This window comes from Podarcis muralis, chromosome 2 (genome assembly GCF_964188315.1).
Source record: "Podarcis muralis chromosome 2, rPodMur119.hap1.1, whole genome shotgun sequence".
NCBI classification, from domain to species: Eukaryota; Metazoa; Chordata; class Lepidosauria; order Squamata; family Lacertidae; genus Podarcis; species Podarcis muralis.
In genome coordinates this window covers 113,719,759-113,743,379 of record NC_135656.1, presented here as the reverse complement: position 1 = coordinate 113,743,379, position 23,621 = coordinate 113,719,759, and the positions used below count along the sequence as shown (strand labels likewise).

Genomic DNA, 23,621 nt, shown 5'->3' with positions numbered 1-23,621 from the left:
CTTTAGATGCGGCCACAATGGCCAATTATCGCCCAGTCTCAAATCTTCCATTCTTGGGCAAGGTGATTGAGCGAGTGGTTGCTGAACAACTCCAGGCACGCCTGGAAGAAGTGGACCATTTGGATCCCTTACAGTCAGGATTCATGCCTCATCATGGGACTGAAACTGTCTTGGTCGCACTGGTTGATGATCTCCGGCGGGCTAGGGACAAAAGTGAGAGCTGTTTCGTAGTTCTGCTGGCTCTCTCAGCGGCATTTGATACCATCGACCATAACATCTTTCTGGACCGTCTTGAGGGGCAGGGAACTGGGGGCACTGTCATACAGTGGTTCCGCTCCCTCCTGGGCCGTGTTCAGAAAGTGGCGGTGGGGGATGAGTGTTCAGACCCCTGGGCTCTCACTTGTGGGGTGCCTCAGGGTTCTGTCCTCTCCCCCATGCTTTTCAACATTTACATGCAGCCACTGGGAGAGATCATCAGGAGGTTTGGGCTGGGTGTTCATCAGTATGCAGGTGATACCCAGCTCTACCTCTCTTTTAAATCAGAACCAGTGAAGGCAGTGAAGGTCCTGTGTGAGTGTCTGGAGGCGGTTGGAGGATGGATGGTGGCTAACAGATTGAGGTTGAATCCTGACAAGACAGAAGTACTGTTTTGGGGAGACAGGAGGCGGGCAGGTGTGGAGGATTCCCTGGTCCTAAATGGGGTAACTGTGCCCCTGAAGGACCAGGTGCGCAGCCTGGGAGTCATTTTGGACTCACAGCTGTCCATGGAGGCACAGGTCAAATCTGTATCCAGGGCAGCTGTTTACCAGCTCCATCTGGTAGGTAGGCTGAGACCTTATCTGCCTGCAGACTGTCTCATGCATGCTCTGGTTATCTCCCGCTTGGACTACTGCAATGCGCTCTACGTGGGGCTACCTTTGAAGGTGACCCGGAAACTACAACTAACCCAGAACGCGGTAGCTAGACTGGTGACTGGGAGCGGCCACTGAGACCATATAACACCGGTCTTGAAAGACCTACATTGGCTGCCAGTACATTTCCGAGCACAATTCAAAGTGTTGGTGCTGACCTTTAAAGCCCTAAACAGCCTCGGTCCAGTATATCTGAAGGAGCGCCTCCTCCCCCATCTTTCTGCCCAGACATTGAGGTCCAGTTCCGAGGGCCTTCTGGCGGTTCCCTCACTGCGAGAGGCCAAGTTACAGGGAACCAGGCAGAGGGCCTTCTCGGTAATGGCACCCGCCCTATGGAACACCCTCCCATCAGATGTCAAAGCGATAAACAATTAACTGCCCAATCGAGCAGGCTCTTCTTATGTTCTGATACAGGCATCCCCAAACTTGGCCCTCCAGATGTTTTGGGACTACAACGTCCATCATCCCTAGCTAACAGGAACAGTGGTCAGGGCTGAGGGGAATTGTAGTCCCAAAACATCTGGAGGGCCAAGTTTGGGGATGCCTGTTCTAAGATATTGCAATATTTTTACAGTTTCTTGTGGCAGAGTAACACAAAAGTTTGACTTCTTAGTCACAGGAGAGACTGCTCTTTGAACCTGTGGGGATTGTTACTTGCCCATAACTGTTTGGGGAGAAAATCAACCTTGTCTTAGGTTGGCAGAATCTGGAGAGTTAAAGTCCAGAACCAAGGATTTGGACATACGTTTCCAGAATGTATGTCAGAGTGTCCAAGCAAGTTGGATACGTCTCAAGTATTGGTCAAGCCATAGTAACACGAAAGTTTTACTTCTTAGTCATAGGAGAGACTGCTATTCGAGCCTGTGATCATTTCCTCCCTGGAAAAAGAGAAATACTATGGTACCTCAGGTTACATTCACTTCAGGTTACATACACTTCAGGTTACAGACTCTGCTCACCCAGAAATAGAGCTTCAGGTTAAGAACTTTGCTTCAGGATGAGAACAGAAATAGTGCTCCGGTGGCGCAGCAGCAGCAGGAGTCCCCATTAGCTAAAGTGCTGCTTCAGGTTAAGAACAGTTTCAGGTTAAGAACGGACCTCCGGAACGAATTAAGTACTTAACCAGAGGTACCACTGTACAGAGATGTGTCTAAGCAGCCAGTTCCACCATAAATTATAAAATAATGCAGTTTATTAAGTGTGAATGGAGTGATCATGTGTTGTTCTTGCCATTATCTCACCTGCATTCCTAAAAGTTTGGAACATAGAGAGGACAGTGGAGAAAGGAGACAGTGTTAAAATAAGAGAAGGTACATACTGGGACTGACATGTGTTCAGTTCCTTTCTTGTCTTTCTTGAAAGTCTTAACAAGATTCTCTTCCCCCTCCCCCACTCTCAAACAGGTGAGGAAGATGATGGCCAGAATTCTATAGAGCCATCTGTGAATTCATTGGGGAAAACAAAGAAACAGTTTAAATGCCTGGAATGTGGGGTGTGTTTTAGTCACAGTGGAAGACTGAGGACACATCAACGAATTCACATAGAGGAGAAACCATTTAAATGTACTGACTATCAAAAGAAACATCAAGGAACTCACACAGTGGATAAACTATTTGAATGTATTGAATGTGCAAAGTGCTTCAGTCGAAATGGAAAGCTTAGAATACACCAACGAACTCACACGGGGGAGAAACTATTTAAATGTATTGAATGTGGAAAGAGCTTCAGTGAAAGTGGAGCACTAAGAAAACATCAACGAACTCACACGGGGGAGAAACCATTTGAATGTATTGAATGTGGAAAGTGCTTCAGCCAATATGGACACCTTAGAAGACACCAACTAACTCACACGGGGGAGAAACCATTTAAATGTATTGAATGTGGAAAGTGCTTCAGTCAATATGGAACACTTAGAATACACCAACGAACTCACACAGGGGAGAAACCATTTAAATGTATTGAATGTGGAAAGAGCTTCAGTGAAAGTGGAGCACTAAGAAAACATCAACAAACTCACACGGGGGAGAAACCATTTAAATGTATGGAATGTGGAAAGAGCTTCAGTAGAAGTGAACACCTTAGACTACACCAACAAACTCACACAGGGGAGAAACCATTTAAATGTATTGAATGTGGAAAGTGCTTCAGTCGATATGGAACACTTAGAATACACCACCGAACTCACACGGGGGAGAAACCATTTGAATGTACTGAATGTGGAAAGAGCTTCAGTGAAAGTGGAACACTTAGAGTACACCAACGAAATCACACGGGGCAGAAGCCATTTGAATGTACTGAATGTGGAAAGAGCTTCAGTCGAAATAGAACACTTAGAATACACCAACAAACTCACACAGGGGAGACACCATTTAAATGTATTGAATGTGGAAAGAGCTTCAGTCAATATGGACACCTTAGAAGCCATCAACGAACTCACACAGGAGAGAAACCATTTAAATGTATTGAATGTGGAAAGTGCTTCAGTCAAAATGGACACCTTAGAAGCCATCAACTAACTCACACGGGGGAGAAACCATTTAAATGTACTGAATGTGGAAAGTGCTTCAGTCACAATGGAACACTTAGAATACACCAACAAACTCACACAGGCGAGAAACCACTTAAATGTATGGAATGTGGAAAGAGCTTCAGTAGAAGTGAACACCTTAGAATACACCAACGAACTCACACGGGGGGAGAAGCCATTTAAATGTACTGAATGTGGAAAGAATGTGGAAAGAGCTTCAGTCCATATCGACACCTTATAAGACACCAACTAACTCATGGGGAAGAAACCATTTTAATGTATGGCATGTGGAAGGAGCTGCAGCAAAAGTAGAGCACTTAGAATACACCAACTAACTCATACAGGGGAGAAACCATTGGAACGTATTGAATGTGGGAAGAGCTTCAACAGGGAGGATAAACTTGCATTACACTGGCGAACTCCCAAACGGGAGTAGCTTAAGTCAATATGGAACCTTAGGAAACATCCGCTAACTCACATAGGGAAAACTAGATTTATGAAACGTGGAAAAAGCTTCAGAGGGAGTGGAGACCTTAATATTCATAAGATAATTCACACAGGCGGGAAACCATATAAATGTATGGAGTTTTCCGCTCAGGTTTCCCAGATTTCCTGGGAAGTGAAGATGATTGTCAAGTCTCTGGATGTACAGAAAAGAATTTCAATAATAATAATAATAATTTTTATTTGTACCACGTCCATCTGGCTGGATTTCCCCCGCCAATCTTGGTGGCTTCCAACAAAATATTGAAATACAATAGCCCTTCAGATATTAAAAGCTTCCCTAAACAGGACAGCCTTCAGATGTCTTTTAAAGTCTGGTGGCTGTTTTTTCCTTTGACATCTGGTGGGAAGGTATTCCACAGGGAGGGCACCACTACCGAGAAGGCCCTCTGCCTGGTTCCCTGTAACTTTGCTTCTCACAGTGAAAACTTTGCTCTCTCCTCCCGTCGCCAGTCTAGCTGCCGCATTCTGGATTAGTTGTTTCTGGATCACCTTCAAAGGTAGCCCCACGTAGAGCACATTGAAGTAGTCCAAGCGGGAAATAACTGGAGCATGCACTACTCTGGCAAGACAGTCTGCGGGCAGATAAGGTCTCAGCCTGCGTACCAGATGGAGCTGGTATACAGCTGCCCTAGACACAGAATTGACCTGTGCCTCCATGGACAGCTATAAGTCCAAAATGACTCCCAGTCTGCACACCTGGTCCTTCAGGGGCACAGTTACCCCATTCAGGACCAGGGAGTCCTCCACACCTGCCTGCCTCCTGTCCCCCCAAAACAGGACATCTGCCTTATCAGCATTCAACTTTAATATGTTAGCCGCCATCTTCCAACCGCCTCCAGACACTCACACAGAACTTCCACCATCTTCACTGGTTCTGATTTGAAAGAGAGGTTGAGCTGGGTATCCGCATACTGATGAACACCCAGCCCAAACCCCCTCATCTCTCCCAGCGGCTTCATATAGATGTTGAAAAGCATGGGGAGAGGACGGAACCCTGAGGCACCCCACAAGTGAGAGCCCAGGGGTCTGAACACTCATCCCCCAACACCACTTTCTGAACACGCCCCAGTGTATAATAGTGCCTCTAGCCCCCAGCCCCTCTAGACGGTTCAGAAGAATGTTAATGGCTGATGATGTCAAAAGCCTCTGAAAGATCCAGCAGAACAAGGAAACAGCTCTCACCTTTGTCCCTAGCCCGCCGGAGATCATCGACCAGCGTGCCCAGGTCTGTTTCAGTCGCATGATGAGGCCTGAATCCCAACTGGAAGGGATCCAAATGGTCCACATCTTCCAGGCTTCCCTGGAGTTGTTCAGCAACCACCCACTCATTCACTTTGCGAAAGAATGGAAGATTTGAGACTGGGCGATAGTTGGCCGTATTGGCTGGGTCTAAAGATTATTATTTTTTTAAGAAGCAGTTTAATACAGTGGTGCCTCGGTGCCATACGCTTCAGGTTACATACTCCGCTAACCCAGAAATATTATCTCAAGTTAAGAACTTTGCTTCAGAATGAGAACAGAAATCGTGCAGCGGCTTGTGATGAATAATGGCAATATAAAACAGGAAATGCGAACCCTCATAAAGATTATAACGGATGATTTGTGGAAAGGTTGAAGGAAGTCATACCAAAAGCCTGTGAAAATGAGAATTGAATTTTTTTTTGTATTTTGTACTACGCAAATTAATAAAAATTATGCATGAAAAAAAAAATCGTGCAGCGGCAACAGGATGCCCGATTAGCTAAAGTTGTGCTTCAGGTTAAGAACAGTTTCACATTAAGAACAGACCTCCAGAATGAATTAAGTTCTTAACCAGAGGTACCACTGTAACTGCCTCTTTCAGTGTGTCTGGGAAGGCTCCCTCACAGAGAGAAGCATTCACCACCCCACGGAGCCCATCGCCCAGCCCTTCCCAGCTAGCTTTTATGAGCCAAGATGGGCAAGGATCAAGGAGACAGGTGGTTGGTTTCACTCGTCCAAGCAGCCTGTCCACATCCTTGGACAGATTGGAATTGATCCCACACAACTTGACTAGACAGGACTCTAGCACTCACCAGCCCCCGCCCTGCTCCCACGGAGGAGTCTACCTCTCTGAATCTGAGTGACTATATCTGCAAAAAAAACTTTGCAAAATCATTGCAGGAGATCATGTGCCCCGTACCGGACTCCATTGGAGAGATGGTTCCATTAAATTGCTAACCACCTGAAAGAGTCTCCTGCTGCTGTTTTCTGCAGATGCAATAGAGGGGGTGAAGAAGGTTTTCTTCACCTTCGCTATCGCCATTTGGTAGGCTCAACGTTGAGCTCTAACCCGTGTCTGGTCAGATTCAGAATGAGGTTTCTGCCACTGGTGCTCTAGCCGTCTCATTGCCCTCAGATCCATGGAAAACCACGGGGCTGTCCGGGCTCCATCCAGATCTCACTTGTCACTTGCTGACAATGCAGAAGGAGGCCACCTTGGTACACCCAGACGATACCAGATGTTGGTTGTAGTTACGTCTATACAAAGTGCATAGCCTTTGACCCTCCATAAAGAAATGGGGAGGAATAAGGAGCCTGAATAGCTGACTAGTAGGAAATGTACCCTGGTAAGCTTCTGTCAATTCTTGAAGGGGCTTTGTATCATTTAACTTCAAAATGTGGGAAATGTTTGTGGGGCCTCCTCCTCCCCCGGTTGCTGCTGCTGAGTGGGGCCCTGGATATCTGCCCCAAACGTTTGCCTGGATGGTAGCAGCATGGGAGAAGTCAAGTGCCCAGAATAAAAAAGGAAAAGTATTTTCTGCATCTTTTCTTGAACGAAATGGGTATGTCTGAATCCTCAGACAAAGTTCATGTTGACAGTATCTAAACTGTTATTCATAACCCAATTAATATATTTATTACTACTGATACAAAGATAAATGCAATATAATGTTCTCCAAAACAAACACTTTAACCAGATGATCTTGCCTTCTGGGAGGTGGGGCAAGATGCTGAGGGAATCTATTCTATCGGGGGGGGGGGAGCGCAGTGCACCCAGAAGATTCCAGTTGTGGGTTGTAGTTGCATCTATACAAAGTGCATAGCCTTTGCCCCTCCATAAAGAAAGAAATGGGGAGGAGACAAGAGCTGGAATAGCTGACCAGAAGGAAAGGTAACCTGGGAACTTCATGTTGATCGACCACCTCAGCTCCCTGACCCCAAGAAAAGACCAGTCCAGGGAGGCAGGTGAGCATTACAGCTACACCCCACATTATGCTCTCCAGTAGCTATTCCTTCAGTCAGGCCTATTTTCATTCAGTTCTTAGTGTGTCCATGGGTGGGTGTGTTTTACGTTTCCTTTCCCCCCTTCCTTGCAGTCCTAACAAAAACTAACCTCCACGCCAATGCTTTCAGCCCCAGAAGAGGAGCTCCCCTTGGTGTCAAGGGAGGGGGGGTCCAAGGGAGCATCTGGAGCCCTGCCATTCCTTCTGTCCCTGGCCCCTTCCCCTCCTCTCTCTGCCACCCCAGGGCCACTCTTGACTCCCCAGCAGGAGACGGGATCTGTATGTGATGGTGAGATGTCCTGGCTGGTTGAAGGACCACTTCCTGTTTCCTGGAGCTCCATCCTTCTTTCTCATGCAAGGTGGAGTCATGAAGCAGGTGAAGGCTGAGGACACCTAAGGGGGACATGGGCGGGTCTGCTTAACCTTTCCCCGTCTGCTCCTTTTCTGGATCAAAATCCCCAGCTAATCTGTCTAGCTCCTGCTGCTGCTGCTGCTGCTGCCTGTCACTGTTCCTGTGTCTCTGGAGTGTTTCTTTGAGGAGAATACAGGACGCTGCAAAAGACATTGTGTGTAATGAGTGTGCAATAAGGTAGACAGAGGCTGAGCCCTCCCTGTAAACAGGGAGACTTCTGTCAGGAGATTTCTGTATAAAAAATTCTTTGCTGAGGTGGAAGGGGGGACTAAGTGTTATGTATTGAAGTTCTCACCCTGGCCACCAGGGGTATTGTGTGTATAGTTTTCACTCAGGTCCACATCAGACAATTTAGGCGGGAAACCCTGGGTTGTTGTTGACAGCCGGCTGCCTATAAAAGGAGGGCGGCTGAGTGTTTGCTGTTCAGTTCAGTTCCAGCTTACTATAAAGAACCACTTGGAGAAATCTCTGTGTTGTCTGCTATGTCCACCCACAATTTAATACTAAGTGAGGTTGGAATAGAACCATGTTTACATGAACATGAGAAGGCAAAATATGTTCTCCATTTAAATATTTATTAAAATAATTTATTCAGTTACACAGAAGTGTTATTAGGCTTTTTTGTTGTAAGCTAATTCATACATTGTAAGAAGTGGGTCCTGAGACCCTTGATCCCCTTCTTTCAAATACCATCTGAACAAAATTGGTGAAGCAGTAAAGAGTTTATTGAGGACTAAAGGTAAAGGGACCCCTGACCGTGAGGTCCTGTTGAGGATGACACTGGGGTTGCGGCGCTCATCTCACTTTACTGGCCGAGGGAGCCAGCGTACAGCTTCCAGGTCATGTGGCCGCTTCTGGCAAACCAGAGCAGTGCACGGAAACGCAGTTTACTTTCCTGCTGTAGCGGTATTAAAAAAAAATTAAAGTCTTATATATATATATAAAATGAATGTTCCTAAATGTACCAACCAAGCACGTACATAGATATGTGGACCAGATGTCTGGAGCAGCACAGGAAGACCGCCCTGAAACCATTTTGACTCCCAAACTGACCAAATGTTTTCCCTGCAAGGAGGGAGGGGGTGAAGGAACCTTCCCGTTCTCTCAGAAATTGGGTAATCACCGTCTCAAAAATGGCCAGACTACCAGGAAAGGCAGTCAGATAAGGCATTATCTGATAACCTGGCACACAGGAAAAACAACAACATTCAAATTTCTGTTGTAGATCGCCTTTTCTGTGATGTACGTATGATGTTTGTGGGGGGTGGTCTTGGGTTACACCTCTTTTGTGATGTATGTATGATGTATGGAGGGGTGGTCTTGAGCTCCAGGGGAGGAAATTTAAATGATCTGTATAAGGGCAGGCACACCTTTGTTCGGGGTCCTCCTCCTTTCTCCTGCGTGTGAGGGGAGCACCCTGTTGAAACAGTTCAATAAAGATCAGTCTTACTAGCTGCTTTGCTTCTCAATATTCTCTGGTTGGCCTCTGTTATTTTCTCCCACTAATGGAGAACCTGCAAAGGACTCTACAAGGGCTCTTGTCTCCCCCATAAGGGAATAAGGACAGATTTTGTTTACAACAGGTACCTCTTTATCTTCTTGCACTTTGTGCTTTCGAATTGCTAGGTTGGCAGGAGCAGAGACAGAGCAACGGGAGTTCACCCCTTCGCGGGGATTCGAACTGCCAACCTTCAGATCGGCAAGCCCTAGGCTCTGTGGTTTAAACCACAACTCCACCTGCGTCCCTCATTGAGGACAATACGTTCTTGCAAGAGCTGGGAGCCAAAGCAGGCACAGTCCAGCTGGGGCAAGGAATGAGCTTATATTCCCCATTCACACGTTCCCGCCCCCGTCTTCCCATTGGTTGGGTGCTGCAAGGTTTTCCTTCCCACATTATCAAATAACAGACAAGAGGCTGAACGTGGGGAGAAATTTCTCCTTCCTCCTCCGAGTTGCTTCCACTTCCGGCTTCACCAGCAGAGATAAAATCGGGGTTTGCAAAGGAGGGGGGAAGCGGGGCTGCGTCGTGCGGAGGCGGAGGAGGGGCTGCTTCCTAATCAAGCGCCCTCACTCCCTGTCTCCCACGCGGGGGCTCCCATTCCCGCCCCCGCTGCCCGGGATTTCGGGTGAGTGCAAAGCCAATGGCGGGGAAGGAGGGAAGGGGCTTTGCGAGGGGGTCCAGGATGAGAAGCCCCGGGACGGGGAGAGGCGGCCCTGCACAAGATCCGGGCGGGGAGAAGAGAAGGGAGGGAAGGGAGCTGTTTTCTTAAATGGGGCTTGAAGGTGGGGGGGGGGGAGAAGCTTCCTCCTGCAGGGATCTGGTGGAAAGGGAGTTGCAAGGAAGGAGGCGGGAGAGGGGTGGGCATTGCTGGCCAGGATCGCCTTAATAGTATTAAGAAGACCCCTCGGAGGAGGACCTTATCTTTAGGCAACAGGCGAAAGCCTTGCTCTTCTCCCAGGCGTTTGGCTCATTAAACAATCTATGGACTTCACAACTGAATTGGGTGGGGGGTGTTGTTTTTATTTCTTACTCTGCTATGCATCTCTGCGTTTTTCTCTTGTAAGCTGCCCTGTGATCTTTGGAGGAAGGGCAGAATAGAAATGTGAAGAATAGCTGTAAAAATAGGAAGCCCTCTTGCGTTCAAGGGGGAGGTTGGGACAAAGTCTCTGATCAGCATGCATAACAGGATGGGCTTAGGAGGGAATAATACTAATAAGAATAAGAGTAAAATAAAAATAAATAATTCATTGCTTGCCCCCTGCCCATCTGACTCTGTTGCCTCAGCCACTGGGCGATTTCCATCAAAAACACCAAAAAATTTAAAACATCGAAAACTTTCCTGTACAGGGCTGCCATCGTAAGACTACTGTTTTGTAAAAATGGCCCTCAAATATAAAGAAATGCCCTCTTTAAGGAACCAGGTGGTGTAAACGTGTATGTTGTCCTCTAGGTCCAAACACATAGTAAGAGCAAGCAGTGCTCCAAAGTGCTTCTCTTGTGAACTTGTCATCTAAGTTGTTGACTCCTGACCAAAGCTCCTGTTTCCCAAAAGGACTGGAGGGGGGGTCTCCTCACCATTTTTAACCCCCCCCCCCCACTCCCACACAATCCCAGTAAACCATGAAGTGAACCAGGCGCTGCAGCTCCTTCCCCTCTCACTGGGCTGCTGCAAGAAAAGGCAGCAGAGGAGGAAAGGGATGGGTTTGAAGGCTCTTCCTGCCTCTCTCCCCTGAGGAACAAGAGCAAAGGGTGTTTGCAGGGCAGGAGGGCAGAGGAGGAGGCAGCGAGGGCGGAGGGAGCAGTGGGTGGATCCCCCGCCTCTCCCAGGGGGTCCAGATGCAAGCAAGGGGCTTCCTTCTTCTCCATGCAAGGGCCACCCATGTATTCAGAGCAGTCCTTTGCAGATGAACTCTTAAGTTCCATGGGATCTACTCTCAGGCCACTAATGTGCATACCATGCCAGCCTTAGGAAGGGAGGTGGGACAGGCAGGTGAAAGGAATTGCCAAAGGTGTTTGAAAATGGGCGGGGGCTCTTGGGAAGGGGTCTTTTTCTATGCAACAACTGCAGTGGGGATGCTGATTGCCAAGGGATAGAAAGGAGATAAAATTCCATCAGAAGAGGAGTGGCAAGAAAAAATCCTTCAATATATAGAAGTAGCACAGATGACGGAAAAGATAAGAAATCGATCGACCCAAAAGTTTAAAAGGGAATGAGAAAGCTATAGATAATATTTAAAAGAACAGTGTCCCCTTATAAAAACTTTAAAATGCTTTGAATAACTCTCACAATTGAATAAGGTACAAAGAATTCAGACAAGATTTAACAAGGATAAAGTTTATTGAAAAATAGAGGCAAGAAATTAAGAAAATTGCCAACCTAGCAGTTCGAAAGCACATCAAAAGTAGATAAATAGGTACCGCTCTGGCAGGAGGGTAAATGGCGTTTCCGTGCGCTGCTCTAGTTCGCCAGAAGCAGCTTAGTCATGCTGGTCACATGACCCGGAAGCTGAGTGCGGACAAATGCCGGCTCCCTCGGCCAGTAAAGCGAGATGAGCATTGCAACCCCAGAATCATGTGTGACTGGACATAATGGTCAAGGGTACCTTTACCTTATTAAGAAAATAAATAACCTATATCAAGGAAGTCGGAAGTTGATGGCTGGAATAATTTTGTGTATTGTTCTATTTCTTTTCGTAAGAAATGTATTGTGCTTTTTTGTTTTGTTTCTTTTCCTATTTATAAGCTTTTGGTGAGTGTGTGTTGATTTTAAACCAATAAAGATTGAATAAACAAAATAAAATAAATAAAAAAGGAAAGGAGGTGATGAAAGGAATTGCCAAAGGTGTTTGAAAATGGGTGGGGGCTCTTGGGAAGGGGGTGCCCAATTGGGGCTTCTTCAGGGGCAGCAGAATGTCTTGGGCAGGAGAATCCCTGCAGGGGCTCTCAGACTCCCTTGGCTTCTTCTTCTTCCCTCCCTCCCAGGAAGCTGCAACTGGCTCTGGCTTCTGCGCTCCTCAGGAAGCTGAACCTGCAAACCTAGCTGAGACTGAACCTGCAAGCCTGGCCAGGATGGAAGGAGGAAGATGGACGGTTGACCTGGTCAGGCTGTCTCCCGCATCCCTCCCCACAACCTCTGAGCATTCCCTCCCAGGAACCTTGGAGAAATCTGGTGAGTTCCAGGGGAGAGGAGATGGGGACAGGGATAGATGGATGGTGGAGGGAGAAAGAGGAAAAGATGGAGAGGAGACAAATGGAAGGAAGTTCCTGACAGGAAGAAGGAAGGGGTGAGGCCTTCTCCAAAGCAGCTCTTTGTATCTTGAATCCCTTTCATAAAGTAGTGGGGGCAGATTTTCTCCCTCCAGGATTTTAAATCTTAGGAGTTACAGTGGTACCTCGGTTCTCAAATTTAATCGGTTCTGGAAGTCTTCCAAAACCAAAGCGTTCCAAAACCAAGGTGTGCTGTCCCGTAGAAAGGAATGCAAAATGGATTAATCCATTCCAGACTTTTAAAAACAACCCCTAAAACAGCAATTTAACATGAATTTTACTATCAAACAAGACCATTGATCCGTAAAATGAAAGCAATAATCAATGTTCTGTACCATAAAATATTTAAGACAGTATTGTATATGATAAAAATTAAAATTATTATTTTTTCGTACCTGCATTGATGATAGTCAATGTTTGAATGGGGAGCTTATATCCCTTTCCACAGTCAGTCAATCAATCAATCAATCAATCATAAAACAAAAAACTAAGCCTCAGTCAAAAATGAAAAAGCCACACAAACAAGAATGCAAAAAATAGGAAAAAACTAAAGCTGCAAATGTCACCTCAGAACACTGCAACCAGAAACAGCTTGAATATTGATTGGGGGGGGGGCCTTAAATTAGCTGTCCAAGGGAACGAATGGGATGAAAAAAACCTTGATTACGATGGAGACGACTTAAATTAGCTGCTCAAGGCTAAAACGGAATGAAAAAAAGCCTTAATTAGGATGGGGGGCACTTAAATTTGCTGCGCAACAGTAAAAATGGAGCTCAGGAGCACGTTCGGTTTCCAAGGCAAACTTCAAAAACAGGAACACCTATTTCTGGGTTTGCAAATGATGAATCAACAGAAGCATAGTCAATCTATGGACTTCCCCTTTTTTTGAAATATTTTTATTGGTTTTTACAAATACAAGTTTACATCAAAAACATTTGATATAATGTTTTTATAGCATTTTAAATGACAGATCCCGAGGTTTTTGCAAACCAGAGGATCGCTTCTGCACACGCACACGGCGCAATAGAGTGCTTCTACGCGTGCGAGTGGCGAAACCCGGAAAAATACCAGAGGGTTACGTAACATGAGGTACCACTGTATAGATACATTCTCCACAGTTCTCATTTATCTAAAGTGTCCATAAACTTATTTACAAGTGATTCCTAAAGTCCAGCTAACGTTTTGATTTGCGTGCAGCAATCTCATAGGTAAATTATAAAATTTCCCCATTCTTTTTTAAAGTCCTTGTTTTCTTGATTCCTGAGTCTCATGGCTAATTTTGCCATTTCGGCAGAGTCCAGCAGTTTAGCTCACCATTCTTCCCTAGTTCGGATTATTCCATCTTCCCAGCTTTGAGATAATAACATCTGTGCAGCTGTTGTCGCATACATAGTCTTTCCTGGTCTTTTGGGATTTCAGTACCTGTAATTCCAAATAAATAAACTTCTGGTTTCTTAACAAAATTTATTTTAAACATTTTTTTCCAATTCATTATATACCATTTCCCAAAATGATACTGTTATTTTACATAACCACCACATATAGCAAAAGGTACCCACTTCTTCTTTGAAGTGACCTGTTCATCCTTGTATGCCATTCTAGGAGCAAGTTATACATTTTAGACAGATTTTTTTTATGTTACTTCCTAAGAGTTCTTTTTGAAATTGTGATCTCATAACTAAAACCTTTTTTATTTTATATATTTTTTTAAAAAAAATATTGTTAAAATAGGTCATCATTAATCCACATATATTACAGATATACAAGCATACAAACATACATTTCATACAATCCTTAAAAGTGTTCAAACATACTTACACTCAATCCCACAAATAATTCCTTTTCCCATCACCATCCACCACCCCTCACCCCACCTTTGTGTTAGACTTCCAATCTACTCAATTGCAATTTCTTTCCACTTCTATTACTTTCTTTCACACACCTTTAGCCTAATTTCATAGAATCATAGAATAGAATCATACAGTTGGAATAGACCACAAGGGTCATCGAGTCCAACCCCCTGCCAAGCAGGAAACACCATCAGAGCACTCCTGACATATGGTTGTCAAGCCTCTGCTTAAAGACTTTAGCTTTGAGGTTCTAAATCTTGGATCTCTTCACAGGTATACACATCCCTGACATATAACGCCACTCCTCCTCCTTTCTTGTCTGGTCTGTTTCTCTGAAATAGATTGTATCCCTCCATTATTACATTCCAATCGTGGAACTTATCCCACCAGGTTTCAGTGATGCCTATTATGTCAATATTTAGCTTGCTGTACCAAGAGCTCAAGCTCATCTTGTTTATTTCCCATGCTTTGCGCATTAGTGTACAGACATTGAAGTCCATTAATCATTCCCCCGTGTCTCTTATTTAAGGATTTTTTCCTCCCACCACTAGGTCTGCGTGCTGTTTGCTCCATTTGGTCTATGACATTTGGATGATCATCTTCATCAATTGATAGACTCCCACCTTCAGGAGCACTGTCTCCCTCCCCCACATTAGTCAGTTTAAAGCCCTCCTGATGAGGTTTCTGAGATTTTTGGCAAAAACATTCCTCCCAGCCGTTGTGAGGTGCAGCCCATCGCTTGCCAGAAGTCCATCTTCAAGGAACTGCAGTCCGTGATCTAAGAATCCAAACCGTTGCTGTTTACACCATTTGCGAAGCCAGCTGTTCACTTCCACTATTTTTCCCTCTCTCCCTGGGCCACGTCGTTCAACTGGGAGGACAGATGAGATGACAATTTGTGCATTTAATTGCTTCAATTTCCTGCCCAGAGCCTCGTAGTCTCTTTTGATCTTCTGGAGGCTATTGCTTGCAGTGTCATTGGTTCCCACATGAACCAAGAGGAAGGGGTATTTGTCAGTGGGTTTTATGATTCCTTGCAGTCGTTCAGTTACATCTTGGATCTTAGCCCCGGGGAGACAGCACACCTCCCGAGACATCTTGTCAGGCCCACAGATCACTGCTTCTGTTCCCCTCAGTAGGGAATCCCCTATCACCACTACACGTCTCCTCTTAGGTTTGGTCGGGGTTCTTCTGTGAGCTGTCTGTTCCAAGGTCGCCTGCACATTCCCTGAGGACTGACTTTGCTGCTCGTCTTCATATACCTGATCGACTGTAATGAGGGAGAGATCCTCAAATGGAGTCTGTTCTTCGTCTTCCATGCTAGGGGAGAGGACTTCAAAGCGATTGTGTATTTCTAAACAATCAGAGCGAACCCTGGGCCTCCTACTTCTTTGAGTCACGTTTCTCCATATATCTGGCTCCTGTGTTGGTGAACTAGCCTCCTTCTCAGGGGAGTCCCCTGTCTCCTCCTTGGTGGAGACGGTGTTCTCTGTTGCTTCCAAGAAGAGCTCCAGCTCTCTAATTCTTTGGAGCGTAGCTACACGTTCCTCCAGTTGCTGGACTTTGTCTTCTAAGAGGGCTATCAACATACAATTGCTGCAGGTAAAGCTGCCTGCAACCTTTGGCAAGATGGCAAACATTACGCAGGAACTTCTTTTTCTATTACACATTGTTATCCATCTTATTTAGTATTTCAGTGTTTGAAACTGAACTTGTTTATTCCAATAGGAGTTCTGATTTTTCGATATGGTTTTGCAAGTATCTTTTAAACACCTTCCAGTCCCTATCTATCTACTCTTTTGAGATCCTTCCAATTTCTCCCATTGTTTTGGATATATTGTAGGACTCCAATAATTTGGCAAGCCACTCTATTTTTGTCAGTACAATACCACTTTTCCAGTTTTTCGCACTCAATAGCCTTGCGGCTACTGTTGCGTATAAATATAAGGTCTTGTCTTCTTCCTTTAGGCTTCCTGGTACTATTCCCAATAGAAAATCTTCTGGTGTTTTCCTAAATGAATATCTAAACATTTTTTTTTTCATTTCAGTATATATTATTTCCCAAAATTGTTTGATGTTTAAATAATTCCACTATATATGTATCATAGTACCTTTTCCAGTGTTGCATCGCCAACAGACATCGCTACAATTTTTATTCGTTTTTGTTATAAAAATTGATTTTAATTAATTTTTATAATGAAATGTTTTTAGAATGTTTTTAGAATTTGACTGTTTGACTATTTGACTGTTGTTAGCCGCCCTGAGCCCGGCTTCGGCTGGGGAGGGCGGGATATAAATAAAATTTATTATTATTATTATTATTATTATTATTATTATTATTATTATTATTATTATTTTCAGGTGTTAAATACCATCTATGTTGTACTTTGAGGTAATTTTCTTTCAGTATATAACACATCGTGAATTTCATATCTTCTTTCCACAATTTTTCCCATTGTTCAAACATAATATTTTCCCCAATATCTTGCGCCCATTTAATCATTGATGCTTTAACCAATTCATCCTTTGTTTCCCACTCTAAGGTCAGATTATACAATTTAGATATATTATTTCATTTTTCTGGTATTAAATATTTATCAAATTTTGATATTTCTTTTTCAAATCCTAGCTTTTTGTCTTTCGCTAATCTATACTTAATTTGAATATATTGGAACCAATCACTAATATGAGCTTTAATTTCTGTATAATCCTTTAATTCCAATTCTCCGTTTTCTTCCTTTAATACAGTTTTATAGGTAACCCAATTTTATTTCATATTTAATTTTTTCACTGCGACAATTTCTGCTGGCGATGCCCACCAGGGAGTTTTCGGTTTTAGGAGTCTTTTATATTTCTCCCATATTTTATATACAGTGGTGCCCCGCAAGACGAAAATAATCCATTCTGCGGGAGCCTTCGTCTTGCAGGGATTTTCGTCTTGCGGAGCTCCGCTATCAGCCGATCAGCTGATAAGCGGTAAAACAGCTGATAAGCGGCTTTTAGCGGCTTTTAGCGCTTAGGGGATTAGCGGATAAGCGGCAATTTAGAGATAAGGAGCTTAGCGCCTTTCAGAAAAGGCAAAAAAAAAAGAGGAGACCACGGAAAAAAATTCGTTTTGCGAGTAAGCCCCATAGAAAAAAACGTCTTGCGAAGCAGAAAAATGCCGGAAAGCCCTTTCGTCTTGCGCGTTTTTCGTTTAGCGGGGCATTCGTCTAGCGGGGTACCACTGTATAGACTTTCTGACTATATGCCCTAGGAAGCCTTTATGTACTTTGACTTTTTCATCTATTAGATAGGCATGCCATCCAAATCTCGTCTCTACTCTGTCTAAATCCAATACATCCGAGTCATCTAATTTGATCCATTCTTTTAGCCAGGTCAGACCCACCGCATCATGATATAACTCCATGTCTGGGAGACCAAATCCTCCTCTCTCCTTCTTATCTATCATCATTTTGTGTTTTATTCTTGGCTTTTTCCCTGACCATACGAATTTAGCCAAATCTCTTTTCCAGTCATTAAAACATTTATCTCCTCCTAGTATTGAGATACTTTGAAATAAAAACATCATCCTTGGTAATATGTTCATCTTTATTACCGATATTTTCCCTAGTAAGGAAAGATTTAATTTCCCGCATACTTGCAAGTCATTTTTTATTTCATTCCATGTTTTCCCATAGTTCTCATTACTTAAGTCTATAGTGTTTGTTGTTGAATTTACTCCAAGATACCTTATTTTCTTTTTAATTTCCAATCCTGTAATTTCTTGTACTTTATCTTTTTCTTCCATATATTTCAGTAGTATTTTGCTTTTCCCGTAGTTTAATTTGTATCCTGCTACTCTGCCATGTTCGTTTATGCATTCCAATATTCTAGGTGTACATCGTAGGGGATTTTCTGTTGTGATCATAACATCATCTGCAAAGGCTCTTGTATCTTTTTTCACCAACTGCTATTCCTCTTATTTGGTTGTCCTGCCTTATTTTCTTTAATAGAACCTCTAATACTATTGTAAATAACATTGGGGATAGGGGGCATCCTTGTCTTGTACCTTTAAAGATGTTGATGTCTTCTCCAAACTCTCCATTAATAATAATTTTTGCTTTCTGTTGGTCACATATTGCATTTATACCTTTTTGGAATTTTTCACCTAGACACAATTCTTTTAATAGTTTTTTCATGTCTATCTTAAAGATATTGTTTAGTTGATGGTACTGTAACCAGTCAGTTACAGCTTCTCTTATCTCTTCAAAATCTTTTTATTTCAGTTGGTTTTCAACTTCAGTTAAGAGTTCTCTATAAGTCGGCCAATTACTTCTCATATTCAATTTTTTTCAGAGATATTGCTTCCAAGGGGGAAAGCCACCAGTGTGTTTTTTACTCAAACAAATTTTTATACTTCTCCCATACCCTAAAAATTGATTTTCTTACTGTATGATTCTGAGAAGCTCTATGCACCTAGGTCTTTTCCTACCATAAATATCCATGCTATCCATAACTCATGTCCTTCCAGGTCTAAAATACAGTATCTGTGTTTTCCAATGTAATCCATTCCTGGTTCTAGCAGATACAGGATGCTTAATTGTCAGAGGCTTAGTGCTGTCCAGCTGGCCATAGATAAGACTCCGGGCTCCCAGCCAGTTCCAAACAATTGATTTACTTGACAAAGTTCAAACGTACATCTCCAGCGTTTCCATTAACCTCCTTCCTCTTGTGCGCAGTTGCTCCCACTAAAGTTATTTCCTTCCTTTTTTTACCCAGCATGCAAACCTGCGAAGACTCCTCCCCTTACTTCCTCTGTGTACAGCATGACTTGTCCCAGGCTCACACTCCTCCTCCCCCTCTTCTTCAGACTGACTCTCTGACGACTGGCTGCTGATAATCTCTCTAGGCTCCCTATAACTGCTGATTTCTGTCCTTTCCTCTTTTCCCGTTTGCCTCTCCCTGACATCCACCCCCTCCTCAAAGGCCCCCTCCCGCTCAGGAGACCCGACTATGTCCCCTTCTCTTTCCTCAGAGGTGGTCGGGGAGAACCCCTCAAAACTACCCTCTTCCTCATCTGTCTCTTCGAACACACTCATCCAACCCCCAAGTCCGGGTGTTCCCCAGTCTACGCCTTCGTCTTCTTCTTCCTCCTCATCTGACGCTGGGAAACCTTCGAATTCCTCTTCGTCGTCTGTTGTTTCGAACACCTCTTGTAAGGACCTCACCTTGCCTTTTGGTTTGTCCAGAAAGAAATTGTGGAACTCCTCTACCAGCTCATTGTTAGACATACTATCTTCCGGGACCCAGGTATTCTCCGATGCCGGGCCCCCTTCCCAAGCCACCAAATATTCCACCCCTCCCCCTCTCCAACGAGAGTCCAGTATTTCCGTGACCTCGTTGCACTGCTCCCTTTCCTCCATTTCGGGTGGTGAGCCTTCCACTCCCCCACTACCCGCTCTCCTTCCCCCCTCCCTGTAGGGGAACAGCAGTGACCTATGGAACACCGGATGGATTCTCATGCTTTCCGGCAACCTGAGCTTAAACGCCACCGGATTTATTTGCTGGATAACCTCAAAGGGCCCCACCTTCCTGGCCTTGAGTTTCTTACAGCCCCCTTTCCAAGGCAATCCTTGCGTGGACAACCACACCTTGTCCCCAATCTTGATTACCTCCCCTGCTCGTCGATGTTTGTCGGCTTCCTTCTTGTATAACTCCTTAGCCCTTTCCAAATTTAACTGCAGCTGTCTGTGGATCGCTTCCATTTCCTCCACAAACTGTTCGGCCGCTGGAACACTCCCCGACTCCTCCCCCCTCCCAGGGAAGGCCCTTGGATGACGCCCATGATTGGCAAAGAACAGTGTCATCCCTGTGGATACATTCTCCGCATTGTTGTAAGCAAACTCTGCCAGGGCTAGTTTGTCCACCCAATCGTTCTGCTTCTGACTTACGTAACACCTCAAATACTGTTGTAAAACAGCATTCGCCCTCTCCGCTTGCCCATTGGTCTCGGGGTGTCTCGCCGTTGTAAAGCTCACTTCCACCTGGAGCAGCCCCATTAGCTTGCGCCAAAATCGTGAGGTAAATTGAGCCCCCCGGTCTGACACCACCCTTGCAGGTACCCCATGTAACCTAAACACGTGCTCTACAAAGAGCCTAGCTGTTTCCTCCGCCGTTGTGGCATGCGAACAGGGCACAAAATGGCACATTTTGGTTAAGTGATCAACCACCACCATGACCGCTGTCTTCCCCTTACATCTGGGCAGATCAGTGATAAAATCTACACCCACCACCTCCCACGGCTTCCCAGGTGTAGGCAATGGTTCCAGCAATCCCGCTGGTGCCGCCCTTTCCCCTTTGGCCCTCTGACATGTGTCACATCCTCGCACATATTCCTTTACATCCTCTCTCACCCTTGGCCACCAAAATTCCCTCGTGACCAGTAGCTTGGTCTTATGCTGTCCAAAATGCCCCGCCGTACAACTGTCATGGAGTTGCTTGAGTATTCGGCCCCGAAGGTCTTTTCCTGGAACATACAAGGCCCCTTTGTGGTACAGTAACCCCCCTTTCACCTCAAAACCACCCTCGGCACCCCCTCTTCCTCTTAACTCCCCCATCTTTTGTCTGGCAAAGGCATCGTCTCTGAGCATTTGCATCAGTTCGTCGTCCTTGACCAACGTCCCCCCGCATAACCATTTGCTCTCTGGGAATATCAGTCTTGCTACAGGTGGTCCTTCCCCCATCATATACTCAGGTTTCCGGGAGAGCGCATCCGCCCTCACATTCTGCTCTCCCAGCATGTATTGGATCTTGAAGTTGAAGTTGGCAAAGAACTCTGCCCACCTTATCTGTCTCTGGCACAACACCCGTGCCGTGCGCCAATACTCCAAGTTTTTATGGTCAGTGCACACCAAAATTTGGTGCTTTGCCCCAACCAGGAAATGCCGCCATTGTTTAAAAGCAGCCACGATCGAAAGCAATTCCTTATCGTAGATGGTGTAGTTCTGCTCTGATTTGTTGAGCTTCCGTGAGAAGAAAGCACACGGACGCCATTCCCCTTTTCGATCTGGCTGCAGCAGCACCGCCCCTATCGCCCGATCTGACGCATCTGTTTCCACCCGTAGTGGTTGAGCCGGGTCGACGTGAATCAGCTGCTCCTCTGAAGCGAAAGCCCTCTTTAGTTTCTCAAAGCCCTCTTGGGCCGCCTGCGTCCACTGAAACTTTTTCTTAACACAGAGACAGTCCGTGATTGGCACCGTCAGTTCTGCAAAATTCTTTATGAATTTCCTGTAGAAATTGCTGAAACCCAGGAAACGCTGGACATCTTTCCTGGTTTTGGGACACTCCCATTCCACCACTGCCTTCACCTTCCCCGGGTCCATAGCCAACCCCTGGTCCGACAGCCTGTACCCCAGGAATTCGACTTGCTTTGCGTGGAACTGACACTTCTCAAGCTTGACCCACAAGCAGTTCTCCTTGAGTTTGCTCAGGACTTGACGTACATCCTCCACGTGCTGTTTTTTGTCTTCCGAGAACACAAGAAGATCATCTAAAAAGCAGACGCAGTTCTTGTAGAGCCTGGGTCCTAACACGTGGTGCATGAAGGCTTGGAAACAGTGGCTTCCGCACTGCAAACTGAAGGGCATGACTAAATATTCAAATGCCCCCATCGGGGTGAACATGGTGGTCTTCCACTCATCGCCTTCTCTTACTCTGATCAGGTTGATCCAGATCTGAACCGGAGATCCAGTTTGGTGAAAATCTTCCCCTTCCGCACCCGTGCCAAAACCTCGTCGATCCTCAGCATTGGGAAGGCCACCGGTTCCATCTGGCTGTTCAAAATTCTATAGTCCACCACTAGGCGTCGCTCTTTTGTTGATCTCTTGTCGACGAAAAACACGGGACTCCCGCCTGCAGCCTTGGACTCCCTGATAAAACCCCTTCTCAGGTTCTTCTCAATAAACTCCTTGAGGTCCTTGAGCTCTCCCTCCGACAAGGAATAGGTTTTTCCCACCGGCAACGTGGCCCCTGGTACCAGGTTGATCTGACAGTCATACTGCCGATGGGGTGGCAACGCATCCGCCTCTTTCTCGCTGAACACCTCCTGTAGATGCCTGTAACACGATGGAATCTCGCTCGTCCCCGCTCTGCATGCTGCTGCCCTCCTGCCCTCGCTTTGACGATCTAGCCCTTGGGCTAGGCAGTTCTCCATGCAGTGCATTGAGCCAAACGTCAGGGACCATTGGTGCCAGGAAAGCATCGGATCGTGCAACGCCAACCAGCTCATGCCCAATATGATAGGCGGCCCCGCTAGTGTGGCAACGTGAAAGGCGATGACCTCAGAGTGTGTGGCCACTCGCATTCGCATTGGGGGTGTTCGATGCGTCACTTCACCCCCCAGCAGTTCTCTCCCATCAATTGTTGTCACTTGCAGCGGAAAATCCAAAGGCCTTAGGTTCAGTTGGTGTCGCACCGCAAACTCCTTGCTGAAAAAGGAGGCTGAGGCCCCAGAATCAATTAATGCCAACTCCTCCACCGTCTGTCCATTTGGGAGTTCTAGCACCACCTCCAACATTATGCTTGCTTTGGGGTGTCCAAGCCGGGGACTTTCTGTGCTGCTCCCGCCTGGCTGTTGCCCCGGTTCCCCACCAGCCAGGCCTCTTCGTTTCCCGAATGCTGGGGCTCCTCTCCCTCTGCCTGCTGTGTGGCCCCTACCATTCCCTGCCAGTTACGACGCTCTGGGCACACTCTGGCAAAGTGCCCAGTCTTCTGACACACAAAACACCTTTTTCCCGCTTGCCAGTCTTTTTTTTCCTTCCTGCCAGACCGTTGGGCTTTCGAACTCTCCCGCGCCCTGACTGTGCCTATCTCCATAGGCTCCGGCGCTTGTTGACATTCCGAGGCAGCTGCAGGCATCTCAGGAATGCGGTCACCATGGAAACTCTGCTCTCTGCCTTGCTTCCTTTCCCGCCATCTGGCTTCTTGTCTCAAACCCGACCCCAGAGCAGCCTTTGTTAATTCGTCCATATTTTTAGGTCGTGGCCCCCTTGCCAGCTCGTCCTTAATTTCTGGATTAAGTCCATTTTTAAATATTGCTGTTACTGGGTCCGCCTCTAAATCCCACCCCAGTTTCTGTACCAGCCTAGCAAACTCAGACCAGTAACTGCGTACGGTGGATTTGCCTTGTCTCAAAGCCAGCAGCTCCTCCTGCGTTCTGTCAATTAAACTCTGATCTGCATAGATAAAATCCATTGCTTGCCAAAACTTGGCTTCATTTCTGAGGGCTTCATTCCCCGAGGCTATTAACGGCCTTATCCAGCTTCGAGCCCCTCCTCCCAGATGTCTAATGATGTGAGCAACCTTTGCTGCATCGTTCTGAAACTTATCTCCTTCCAGTTCCAGAAAATATTTCATATCTG

General features: G+C 45.6%; 2 protein-coding genes across 6 annotated transcripts in view; both read left to right on the top strand.

Annotated features, from left to right (window-relative positions):
* LOC114592141 (uncharacterized) overlaps positions 1–6,720 on the top strand; it is a 49,770-nt gene extending 43,050 nt beyond the window's left edge. Inside the window, 2 exon segments of the mRNA XM_077923034.1 lie at positions 2,663–3,603; positions 3,606–6,720. Coding sequence (XP_077779160.1) covers positions 2,663–3,603; positions 3,606–3,773 — 1,109 coding nt within the window. The 3' untranslated portion in view covers positions 3,774–6,720.
* A 2,780-nt stretch (positions 6,721–9,500) lies between these two features.
* LOC144325930 (uncharacterized) overlaps positions 9,501–23,621 on the top strand; it is a 93,490-nt gene continuing 79,369 nt past the window's right edge. Inside the window, exons 1-2 of one of the 5 annotated variants that reach the window (XM_077920933.1) lie at positions 9,507–9,728; positions 12,086–12,272. In XM_077920933.1, the coding sequence (XP_077777059.1) occupies positions 12,173–12,272 (100 nt within the window). In that variant the 5' untranslated portion in view covers positions 9,507–9,728; positions 12,086–12,172. Of the gene's footprint in view, positions 9,729–10,734; positions 12,273–14,771; positions 16,844–23,621 lie in introns of those variants that run through there. The other 4 variants (XR_013391084.1, XM_077920939.1, XR_013391083.1 and 1 more) reach the window with 4 other exon arrangements.